Source organism: Sinohyriopsis cumingii, chromosome 4, assembly GCF_028554795.1.
Source record: "Sinohyriopsis cumingii isolate HCF-2022 chromosome 4, ASM2855479v2, whole genome shotgun sequence".
Lineage (NCBI taxonomy): Eukaryota > Metazoa > Mollusca > Bivalvia > Unionida > Unionidae > Sinohyriopsis > Sinohyriopsis cumingii.
The window spans coordinates 85,027,529-85,040,985 of NC_142964.1; the positions used below are offsets into that span (position 1 = coordinate 85,027,529).

A 13,457-nucleotide genomic window follows, 5' to 3' on the forward strand; every position below is an offset into this window, starting at 1 on the left:
TAATATAAAATATTGAATTTTACTAAACAAAATTACAAGATCGGTTTAGCTGGGTTAATATCGCTTGCCATTTATTGGAATTGTTACGTTGCATTTTGTAAAACTAGCTATAAACCTGATCAAATTACTCAACTGAACTGCTGGCAGAAACAGTCCAAAGTAATGTATTTAATTTCTGTAGCCCAATGGATAAACATTACATCTTTTCAAAGCTGTGCGCAGAATTGGCCAACATATCGCGAGTCATGAAAACACGGTGGTGGTATCCCGTGTGTCCAAAATTAATATTATTTTGAACAGAATATTGTGGTGACAATTGCCTCTTTTCAAATGGTAAGCATTACAGTATCATATTTTCATCAGTCGTTCAAATTCGGTATGTGTTTTACTTCAGTACTGGAGATGGAAACCTTAGGTGCGCAGAAATGCCGGACTGCATTCTATATATTAAAAAACGACATAAGCTCCAGTATCAATACATGTTTGGGGCCTGGTTTAATGAATTACAAGAAGACAAGTTGATTTTACAGAAAATTCAGTCCTTATTTATACAACAGTATATAATTTTGAAAGTCTTTTGTCAAAATTTAAATCAACCCTTTTGAAATTATTTTCAAATAATGGATTTTTAACCAGACCGTCTTAAGGAGATTAGGTTGTTTGAAAAATCTTGTTTGGGATTTTATTGGCACAGATAAATTCAGGGTTAAACTCTTTTCGTTACAAGGCAAGATTCTAGTTATTTGCTTTACTTTTTTCATACTGTAATAGGAAATGTTACTTTCTATGAATAGGATTTATATATTGCTATAGAATTCTTTAGAATTACATGTTTGAAAGGAAACAAAACATAAGTTATGTTCATTATGTTATTCTCACTTAGCAACATAATGCAGCAAAATAAAGTTAGAGTTTGTTTTCAGTACATTGAAATGACTTTACATGCTAATTTATAGGAATATAATCAAACTTGTTTTGTGCGATACATTTTGTGGTTTTGTACATGATCATCTTTTCTGACTTCGATGTTTTTGGAGAGTCTTGAAAGAGAAACATCTTTAGCTTTAGAAAATGTATGTTTTATATTCTAAAATGTTCTTTGGTTCCATTCAGTAATGGTCATATGTGAACCTTGAAAAAAAATAATTTCAACCTGGAAAAATCCTGGAAATGACCTGGAAATTTATCTTTAGAAAAGCGTGGGAACCATGTTAAAGGTTTTTTCATCAGCTTGTGTTTTATGAACCCTTGATGGGTTTTGTTCATGCATTGAATGAAAAGTTATGAAGGTAAGACAATTCATTCTGTGATATACTTACTGAACCTTTTGACCTTGTGGTCAAAGTCAGATGTTTTACAGCAGTGCTTTGATCAAGGGCCTGTCATACAGGTTCTGGCATTCTTGTTTTTTAACTACAGTGTGATCCCTCTATAACACGGTAGTTGGGAGCCATAGAACCCGACCGTGTTATAGACCGAACCATGTTATAAGCAACCAGGTCAGTTAGCTGAAGAAAATGATGCATGTACCCCAAAACATTTGCAGGGGGGTAGGTAATAAATGAGGGCGGTAAAGTATGGGCATCATTGGCACAGTTACCATCTTACTTAATCGATGCATATTAAATGAGAAATACACCTTTAGTGAAAACAGAGAAGGCATATATAATAGTTTACTTTATTTAGAGAACCACAGATTGGTACATATACGTGAAAACTGTTTATATATACATGTCTAACGTATAGCATGAATAGAGTATCAACACTCTGTACTCACCCGCGAATCTCATCACATATATTGAATCCACAATACAAGTGATTCCATTGAAAATATGCACGCACAGATTTAAAATATTCATTAATTTTCTCACAGGTCATATTGGTCTGAATTCAGTGGAAAAACATGCGCAATCACGTAAGGAATGACGAAGCACATTTACTTTTCAGTACATCCCAAGTCAGTAAAAGTTAATTTGCATTTTAAACTGCCGTTGGTAGCATTCGTAAGCATAAACTTTTTCCTGCAAAAAGGAAACTTTTACGGCACAGTTATTGTGTTGCAGTCAACGTTGGAAAATGCAAAAATCCATCAGATTCCATTACTTTTGTCTAAGTTTGGTACTTCCGTTGAAGAAAAGTTCTTTGTTTTTATTGAAGACTGTAGTCAGCTTTCTTTGATGAAGGGTGCATGTGTTATTGAAGTCACCAATAAAGGACAGCTTTGGAGAACCAAACAAATGCCCATTTCTTATTGTGGCGGCAACATCAAATAATTGTATTCCGTGATTGAGACTGATTTTTTTTCCCATTTGCTGAGTACATTTTCATAAGAATCAGTGCTTCAAAGTTAATGTTTCAACTATTTAAAAAGGAATTGGCCTTCATTTGGTCTATTCTAGTTGCTGTTCCTCCCTGCCTATTGAATAAACCAATAAGTAAGATTGTTTTTGATTTTTTTTGTTTTTTACATATGTGGTAGCAGCGTGATGCTGCCTTCCACACATGTGTCAAAAATTTAACAAAGGGTCAATGGACGACTGAGACATAGGTGTTCTGGTCTGGTGATGGGGATTATTATAGAAAATGTGAGTCTTCTCAAAGATTTAATTCTGAGTGAAAAGAAGAGGAATTTTACTTACCATCCACATACAAATGTCAGTCTATGTAGATAAATTAATTACTAGCGAGCAGCCAAAAATCTGACGAAAGATATATTACAAGATAATGCCTTGTCAGGTTGATATCCGTTACCAGAAATGTCAACAACAAAAAAGCAGATATCTCGCAACATACAGTACTCTTGCTAGATTTCAAGATAAGCGGATTGTGATATAACAACGCACTGTTTAGATGGTTAATCAATATGGACAAAGAATTAGTTTATGTAACAATAGATAAATTTCAGTGCATTTTATATCAAGTTTGCGGCTTCCATTCATAGAGCCTCTGAATTCCTCCACTCCAAGCCAATGGTTGTATATACAAGTTTAAACAGCCAACAATGTCGCCAATAACAAAAAAATTGCCAGATGGTATATTTTGCTGCCAATAAGGAAAAAAATCCAAGTTTGCAACATTGGTGAAGCCCTACGCAATCCCAGAATAAACTTTTTACACATTATTTTTTGTACTTTTAAGAAGAAAAAAACTAGTTTTTTGTGTATGAGAAAAATACATGTAACATTTCAGGAGCCATGCCATTATTGTCTTGTATTATTCATACATGATCTCTTTCCCAAAGTGATAATAAACTTTTTACATTTTTCTGTACTTTTAAGAAAGATTTTTTTTCATGTTCGAGAAAAATACATGTATATGAAATTTTGATAGCCACACCATGACCCTATCCAAATTCATTTTATAATGGAGCGTACTATAGCAGGGTAACACTGTATTGAGTTATCTGATATTTTACAGAAAGTTTATGCAAAATTAGCACTCCAGATGTAAAAATGTCATCATTCAGACAATGTCAGCAATTTGATTAGTTCGCAACCAATTCATATTTCTATTGTACAATGATTTCTTTACAGCTTTTTGCATAAAGGTAATGCTTAGTGATTCATTAATGGCCTGGTTCTTCTGGGAAATGCTTTGAACGAAGGAAATATAATTTAATAATGAAGATAAATTGAATGTAACTGCATAAGCTAAATAATAGTTTCTAAGAACTTTTCTGAAATTACAGAAATTTTACTCAAAGGTGCATTATATATTGTGTTAATGAGAACAAATGTTTTGAATTTCAGTGGTTTCGGATAAGTCGCCATGCCATATTTGGAGTTATCCTGAGTATCTTATGGATGTTTGGGCTCACGCTATGTGGTCCATTAAGGTATCTTATAATTACATAGAGGATCTCAAATGGGTAATGATTTAATACTGAACTTATGAAATTAGTTGAATAATGTCCAGCTTTTGCGAGCCTTGGTGAGCAAAAGCTGGACATTATTCAACGAGTTTCATAAATTTAATATTAAATCATTATCCATTTGAGATTCTTTTTATCACAGTTTTTCTTTCATTGGATATTATTTAGGTAGAAAGGAGAACGAATAATTTCGTTCATTCTGACAGATGTTGCACCATTCATTTGTTGTGCATAAAAAATAGTCCCAAACAAAGTTGAACTAGTATTAACATTTAAAAGTAGATCATACTTTTCTTACAGTCTATAAGTCAAAGAACAAGCCTCCGTCTGAATAAACAGAATATTTGACACAGACAAAATGATTTTTCAACACAGAATGTCCATTGCTCGAGATGTCACATTGTTTGGTGCAGTACAGGTTGGAATGCAGTAGACAGTCCATGTTTACGTAACCTAACATGTCACTTTCGCATCTAAACATTACATTGTTGCAATATTCATTTGAAAGATGGTTTCCTGGATGTGGAAATTCCCATATTTACTGGTATGTATTTGTGACCGGATATTTCCAGTATTTGACTTGGAACAGCAGGCTACAGAATATGTAAACAAATTTCATTTTGAGTTGGAATTGTATCACATATTTACCATGTGGTTGGATAAACTTCTGTCAGTTTTGAGACCGGTTTATGTCCAGGTTCTTCTGTGAACAGAGGTGAGTTTATTTACTTCTGTAAGCTAACATTTAAACCACTCTTGTATATAGGGTGGATTCCATGTTTATGGTTTATCACCTGCCTCCAACTCCACCTTATGCATTTGCTATGCACTGAGCCATATCCTTAGTTTTACTTGTTGCTGTTGTTGTTTTTGTCTTGGAGTTTTAGCCGTTTTTCATGTTATGGTATGTTATGCATAACAAAACAAGCCCCATTGGTGGTCAATTGGCCATATTCAGACAGAAGAGACAAGTTTTGGCCAATTCCTTTCATTAATCAAATAAAAAAATGATGGCCAAAATGTTCATTGACAACAAAAAATTCCAGAAGGCGAGGTTAAAAACAGTTTTTTTACGGATGCATCCAGTCAGTAAAGAGAATACTGCAAAATAATAAGTAATCGGCTAGGACTCCGGTCTCTTGCTAAATAAAGTATAAATAACATTCAATCTCTAAAAACATCAATTAATAAATAACTTAAAGAGGTAATATCTAAAAACTTATAAATAACATAACGTAGGAAACACACCCTAAACACCTCGACTAGTAATACCATAATAATCTTGAAAATCTCTCTTCATACATGATATCTACTAAGAACCTCTATAAACAGCATAGAACATCCCCCCTCCTTTTAGAACATTTTGAAGAGGAAAAAAAAAAAAATCTCAAAAAAAAAAGAAAAAAAAAAAGGGCAAATGCAACAAGAAACCAGCGATGTAAAGCAAGCAGGACCGTTCCCGAGCTCTCCTTCCCACTAATGACAGCCAACCATTCAACTGTAGGGACCTTTATGGACCCACAGATTGAGGCCAAACTATCAGGGTTCCTTGAATCCATAAAAGCCTGGGGGAGGTGGCACCATCCCTTCCCCAGGAACAACTAGCAGGCTGCGGTGCAGTCAGAAAAAAGTGGCACAATCAATTGTGCGAACGCTACTATAATTAAACTCGACAACAACAATGGGATTATTTGGACCAATCAGAATCACATAAAGTGATAAGTTCACATGTTGTAATATCAAAAATATGAAACTGCACACACTATAGGCAAAGTGTACTGACTATGTGATAAATGATAGTATAAAGAATGTACCCATTTGATTACTCAGTTCACCCAAATTCGTAATTACTACTCTTCCTGCTGTACAACAGACCCTATCTAAATATCAGCTTCTGTTGTTTATATAAAAGTTGCTTGTGCTTACCCACCCAGTACTCCTCAGAGTGAGAAGATGTATGGATTAGTTTTGCCCATCATATGATAAAAATTTAATGATAAAGTATATTTGTTGAGATATTATGAGGAAAATAATTTAAATTTACTTGTATCTCTTATCATTTGTCAGGATCTTAAATCATGTAGGTATAGATCTAGAGCTTTAAAAAAAATTCTTTTCTTTTAGAAATAACTAAAAAGAGTATTTTTTCAGTGTTGCACTTTTAAATAATCCTTAAGCATTCCAGCACAAAGGGATTATGTGAAAAAAATTGCATTATTAAAAACAGGTGTTTATCTTTGAAAACAAACACCATTTTCCAAGCCATTATTTTGATTCTAGTATGAACACTAAACAAAATTGAGCTTATTTACACAGAATGAACTCAGTTTACCTAGAGAAACAACATGCAAAAATCTCAATTCAAACCACTGACTGCACACTTCCTGTAATTTCACAGTGTTACCTCATATTAATCATTTATGTTGGTGATATGCACATCTAAAAGAGGTACTTGTACCTGTTTGGTAAAATAAATACCTCTTTTCTTCATATATGGGTTCATGTTAAAATATTCCAATATGTTAAAACATATTAAGATATTTTCTACTTAGATCTCCTAGCAGGATTTTGAAAATGCAAGTCCAGGGCCATATTTCCTCCAGAAAACTGTGGACCAGATTTTGGTCACAGAAAGTCTAGGGACAACAAGTGTAGCAGAGACTCTCACTACAGAAAAGTCTTCTTTAGTAGAAATTGAGAATACATAACATATATTCTAGTAACCAATGTTAATATTACCAGTGAACCTCAGTGAACTGCATCCTGTTTAAGGTTCATATTACCAGTGAACTTCAATGAACTGTGCCCTGTTTCATTGTTCATATTACAAGTGAACCTCAGTGATCTGTGTTCTGTTTCAATTTTCATATTACCAGTGAACCTCAATGAACTGCCCTGTTTCATTTTTCATAGTATCAGTGAACTTTAATGAACTGTCTTCAGCTCCATTGTTAATATTACTAGTGGACCTCAATGAACTGTGTCCAGTCTCATTGTTCATATTACCAGTGAACCTCAGTGAACTGTCTTGTTTCATTGTTCATATTACCAGTGAACCTCAATGAACTGTGTCCTGTTTCATTGTTCATATTACCAGTGAACCTTAGTGAACTTGTCCTGTTTCATTGTTCATATTATCAGTGAACCTCAATGAACTGTGTTCAGTTCCATTGTTAATATTACCAGTGGACCTAAATGAACTGTGTCCAGTCTCATTGTTCATATTACCAGTGAACCTCAATGAACTTGTCCTGTTTAATTGTTCATATTACCGTGGAACCACAGTGAACTGTGTCCTGTTTCATTCTTCATATTACCAGTGAACCTCAATGAACTTGTCCTGTTTCATTGTTCATATTATCAGTGAACCTCAATGAACTGTGTTCAGTTCCATTGTTAATATTACCAATGGACCTCAATGAACTTGTCATGTTTCATCTTCATATTACCAGTGAACCTCAGTGAACTCTGTTCAGTTTCATTGTTCATATTACCAGTGAATCTCAGTGAACTGCATCCATTTTCAGGGTTCATATTACCAGTGGACCTCAGTGATCTCTGTCTTGTTTCAGGGTTCATATTCCTTGAAATCAGTGTTATCATCTAATAAGAATAATAATAATCAGAATTCATATCACCAATGAACTTCAGTTAACACCATTCTCATAATCCATGTTATCAGCTAACACCATTCTTGAAATAACACCATTCTTATTCCTGATCAGAATAATGATAATAATAACCTCAGAATTCATAATGCCAATGAGTATCAGTAAACACCTTTTATTAGTCAGCGTTATCAGCTAACACAATCCTTGTAATCCGTGAGAACAACTAACAGCATCCATTATTAAATTTTGTATTGTCGGTGAATATCAGTAAACACAATCCTTATAATTGTTGTTATCAACTAACACAATCCTTGTAGTCATTGAGAATAACTAACAGCATCCTAATAAAATTTGTATTGCCAGTGAATATCAGTAAACACGATCCTTATAATTGTTGTTATCAATGAACCCAATCCTTGTAATCGGTGAGAACAACTAACAGCATCCTAATAAAATTCATATTGCCGGTGAATATCAGTAAACACGATCCTTATAATTGTTGTTATCAATGAACCCAATCCTTGTAACCAGTGAGAACAACTAACAGCATCCTAATAAAATTCGTATTGCCAGTGAATATCAGTAAACACGATCCTTATAATTGTTGTTAGCAACTAATCATCCTAATAATCAGAATTTATATTATTGTAAATCTCAGTAAACTCTATCCTTGAAATCAATGTCCATATGCTTCCTGACAATCACTGTGTTTTGAAAACTGGCCAGTGGTCTTGATGAGTGCTATCCTGGTCATATTTCTCTTGTATTTTGTGTCATTTCAGAACAATTTTTCTGTTTGAGCACAGTGACCTGGTTGTGATAGCATGGGCAAGTGCTTTGTTTACCAGCAATGGAGGTGGACCAGCCAAGGTAAGCCTTTTAGTGAAACTCCTTTTACAACTGAATTATCAGGACCATGCAGAATGATTTTATGCATGTATTACTCTTGTATTTCTGTTGCTTTTTTTTTCATTGCAGACCTGCCAACCTTAAGTCTTATTGAAATGACACCCCATAAATTTGAAATAATGTCAAATGAACAGATATGAAAATTAGGTCATTGTTGTTAAATCTAGATATTGGCATATCAAGGTTTTTGTCCAGATCTGGAGTTTCATATTGGACTCTGAGTTGGTCATGAAATCAAACTAAATTTACAGCAGACACTTTAATCTGCTGATGTTTATTGTGCAGAATGCCTGAATGATTAGGCTTTTGCTTTTACATTTTTGCATTGTCTAGAAATATAATCTATCAGACAAGAACACATTGAAGCTGAAAAGAGACAATCAGCCTCTTAAAAGGTTCCATCACTCATAACAGAAGTGTTAAAAGGAATATTCGGATTCTTGTTTGTGCTTGTAAAAAAAGAGCAGGAAAAGTATCAATTACATTTGCTGGATATGTATCAATTTGAGTACTGCTTATGATGGGAGGAATTATTGCTATGTAATGAAAAGAAAAAAATTACATCAAATGGAGAGGACTAGCAAAAAGCCATTGACCATCATGGGACTTGGTTCTGTAGTTTCTCAAACTGAAATGAAGGTTATTTTGGTTTTTACAAACTTTTTAATTGAACATAATGTTGCCTTAGCTACAGCAGATTACACTTCTAAGTTGACTATAGCAGTATATGATATTTTGTTACACCTTACTGGAAATTGATCAAACTTGTAGAAAAATACTGATTGCCTCACTGAGAAAGTCTTGTTGGCATTGGCAGGTCAGTAATTGACTGCCTTAGGGAGAAAGTCTTGTTTGGGTTGGCAGATCTGTGATTGACTGCCTTACTGAGAAAGTCTTGTTAGGGTTGGCATGTCTGTAATTGACTGCCTTACTGAGAAAGTCTTGTTTGAGTTGGCAGGTCAGTAATTTACTACCTTACTGAGAAAGTCTTGTTAGAGTTGGCAGGTCTGTAATTGACTTCGTTACAGGGAAACACTTGTTAGCATTGTTAGGTCTTTAATTGACTGCCTTACTGAGAAAGGCCTGTTAGAGTTTGGCAGGTCTTGAATTGCCACCATAAAAGCTTAGAACTTTCTTTGAATATGTTACCCAATCATAATACCTCAGGAGAACTACCACTACCTCACAAATAGTACAGAAGGAATGGTCTCTCCATCCCTCGGTTATCACTCAGATATGTTACCAATGAGACCGACTGCAGGTGGGCCTCTTTGCAACAATTGGGAATGCCAAAACCCCATCCATTGTCTCTCCCATCCTGGACCCAACAGCTTGGGCACTGGATGCCCAATCGTTGGATTGGACCAACCTGAACTTGTACACCAACCCCTCAACACCTCTGATTACAAGTGATACAGAAAGCAAGGGAATCAGCCCGAGGCCTCATCCTCCATTGGAGTAGTTGTGGATTAACTACCTCATCAATCTTGCATTGGAAACCCAGTAGAATTCGAGTTTTCATTCATCTACCCATGTAACCATGATAGCAGTTGTTTCATTCTTGTCTGGAGCCCTGAACCTGCACATCTGGATCATCTCAAAATGTATTAATACGAACAGAGTAGTTTTATCAAGGGAGATCATGACACTTCCTACTTCTCATAAAAGGACAGGAGTACAGATCAGAACAAAATATCACATACTGGAGTAAGTGGATTATTTGCTCAGCATATAGGGAAATAACCCCAGCTCAATGAACTTTTATGCACTTTGGTTCAAGAGATTCAAGCGTTTTCTACTAACCTAGCATCAGACTGGAACTGTTCACTAACCGACATCAGTCAGGCTGTGGAATGGAGATCTGTCATCCCAGAGAGGCCAATTCGATCTGGTAGGACCTCTATCCGCAGCACAACAGGTCTCCCTTTTAGATCAATTGACAGCTTTCTAAGACATGGCTTCATGACTTCTGCTGGAGGGAAGGGGGATTCCCTTTTGGAGCCGCACCCAGACAGATGGAGTCTCCTCCAGTCCAGTTACCTGGAAGCTGTCTCAATACCTTAGGGGACTGGAGGTGGTATCTCTGGGGTAGGGTGATGTACCTCCCTCCACCTCTTACGTAAGGTATTATGATTGGATAACATGTTCGGAGAAGAATGAAATTTTTTCCATGTAAAATATGTTTCTTTGAAAATACTTACCCAATCATAAAACATACATCCTTCCAGCCTTCCCACAGTTACATCCATTGGGAGTGTGCCCCTCTCTCCAGTATTAACTGTGATATTCTTACACTGTGCCACGAAGTCTTATATGGGCTCACTCTGCCCAACCACCAAACAGGTTGGCAGACAACTTTTAGCTCCCTTTAGCTAAAAGTAGTATTGTATTTGCGAGCCTATAAGTCGATGCGGAGTATAAGTCGAATTCATTCACTAATTTTGTCAATTTTGCATCCTTTGTCCATATATAAGTCGACTTGGAGTATAACACGAGGCCAGGTCAATAACTTTGTTTCGTTTTTTACACTAGTAACTCCCAGTTTTATGAATATTAATGATATCACTGTATAATATTCCATATTACCTGTAATCATGAAATTGCATCTCCGATGCCAACATGTTTGTGATTTTACTCCTATACAAGGCACTGCTATATTCTGTTATCAATGGACACAGCTGAATAAACAGTCTATGCTTGTTTTAATAATGATATCCATTTCAACAAGAGTCACATGGCTGTGCATGCTATGTACCTGTTAATTAAAGGTCTAAAGCTTTAACCTGATCATTCCAGTTGAAACCAGTCTTGAGTGCAAGATTCAACAGATGAGATAAACTCAGTGAGGCTAACAATAGGGAAATGAGGCTATCCATAGGGAAATCAGAAATGTGAAGAAAATTAAAAGACAGAAATCAAAAGTTACAAATGAAAAATAAATAAAAATACTTTTTATTATACTTTAACATATCTGTGAAATGCTGTATCAAATTTACACACATGAACTTTTTATAATACATATTATTAAACATGTCAATTATAATTGAAAGCACATCAGTGTTGTAATTCATTTTATTACCTGTAATAGAACTGTTCCACATTCGAATTAAGAAAATAATAATTAAGAGTTCACTTAATCATCTCCAATATCTGAAAATCCCTCAAAGTCTTTGTCTTCTTGATCAAAATGAAAAATGGCGGCTATCTCAGGGCTCAGATCATTGGAAATGTTCTCATTATTGTCTGTCGCATCATCCTCATCTGGCTTCTCTATCCCACTAACAATTTCTGCTTCAGCAAAGATATTCACAATAGCCCATTCAGGAACCCTGTCCCATGCATCCTTAACCCAGTGTGCAACCTGGGAATATGTAGCACACCGCATATGTCCCGTGATTGTGAAGTTGTGTTTGCCTGCCATCATCCAGTGTTCCTACAACTTCTGAAGCTCAGCTTTGAAACAGTGGTTAATGGAAATGTCTAATAGTTGTAATAATTTTATCATACCACCTGGGATGATGCCTAATGATGTCTTCTTGGTTTCAGTATTCACCTTTGTCTTGGCACTGATGTGTGCACGCATATAATCCATAATGAGGAAAGACTTCTTAGTGATGAAAAATCCACCAACTCGATCTGTGAAACATCTATCTAACCACTTCCCCATCATGTTATTGTCCATCCATCCTTTTGGATTTACTTCAGTCATCATTCCACGGGGGAATTTTTCCTTTGGCGTTGTTTTTCTTTTAAAAACCAACAATGGTGGCAACTTTCTGCCATCGGCAGAACATGAAAGAACTACAGTGAAGTTTGACTTCACATGACCTTTTGTCCTAATAATAACACTGTTAGATCCTTTAAGCTCAACTGTTCTGTTCATTGGAATGTTGAATATAAACAGCACTTCATCCATGTTTATCACATTAGTCATTTCCAAATTGTCTTATTCTTGTCTTGAACGAACTTCCGGAAATTGTTCAATTTTTCCAGAAAGTCTACTGGTAGTTTCTGTGCCATAGTAGTGCATTCTCTTATATTAAGGCCCTTCTGTGCATGAACCTAAAACACCATGATGTACTACCACTGAAATTTTCAATTCCTAATTCAGTTGCTACTTACTTTGCCTTGAGTCTGAGTTCAACAGAGTTCATTCCATGACACGTGTCACATTGTGTCAAGACATGTTCTTCTAATTTATCCTTAATATTAATCCATCTTGCTTTGCAGCCATGATTTGCTTCTTTTTTTTGTAGTGCATAATGCAACCTTAGCTTTACGCCAATCCTGGACACATTTTTCATTTACACTGTATTTCATGTGAGCAGCCATATTCCCACCTTTCTCTTCTGCAAACTCTACATTTCCAGCATAAAAGCCACTCTACAAGACTTGCGTGATTTGACAGAAGGTACTGCAAGATAAGTTGTATGATTTGTACAGGGATATTTGTATGAATGATTATAACTGAAAGGATTGATCAAAACGTACCTAACTCATTAAAATGTGCCAGTACTATAGCAATGAAAACAGTGCTCGTGGCTAACTTCATTCAGAGAAGGGAGTGGGCATCATTTCCTGTGGTTCTTAATCATTTGGTATTAAAAACAGGTAGCATAATTGATGCGGATTAATGATAAAGAACAATGGAGTACCAGCAATACAGTAACTAGTATTGGTAGCTAAAGCCAGTATCAGGGTTTAAACAATTGCGGCAACTGGATTGTTGTTGGAAACCAAAGACCAATTTATCAACTGTGTGAGTGTGTGATTTGGATTTTTTAACATAGCTTTAACAATTTTTCAGTTAATATCGCTACGATGTCTGCAGTGTGGCATTTCATAGTGATGTCTGACACTGGAGCATCATACCGCAGACATGTAGCATGATGTCCCACCCAGTCACATTATCCTGACACCAGGCTGACCAGTCCTAACACTAACCTCTTAACGCTGAACACCTAGTGAGACAGCTGTTAGTACCATTTTTATAAGTTTTTGGTATGACTTGACCGGGGATCAAACCTATGACCTCCCACTTCCGAGGCGGATGCTCTAACCACTAG

At 35.7% G+C, this 13,457-nt stretch overlaps 1 protein-coding gene across 2 annotated transcripts in view; it reads left to right on the plus strand.

The window, feature by feature from the left end:
* The window catches only part of LOC149801581 (proton-coupled zinc antiporter SLC30A5-like), a 99,042-nt gene that overhangs the window by 13,524 nt on the left and 72,061 nt on the right, over window positions 1-13,457 (plus strand). For both annotated transcript variants that reach the window (XM_089955814.1, XM_089955815.1), the window contains exons 5-6: window positions 3,750-3,835; window positions 8,265-8,352. In XM_089955814.1, the coding sequence (XP_089811940.1) occupies window positions 3,750-3,835; window positions 8,265-8,352 (174 nt within the window). The remainder of the gene's footprint in view (window positions 1-3,749; window positions 3,836-8,264; window positions 8,353-13,457) is intronic.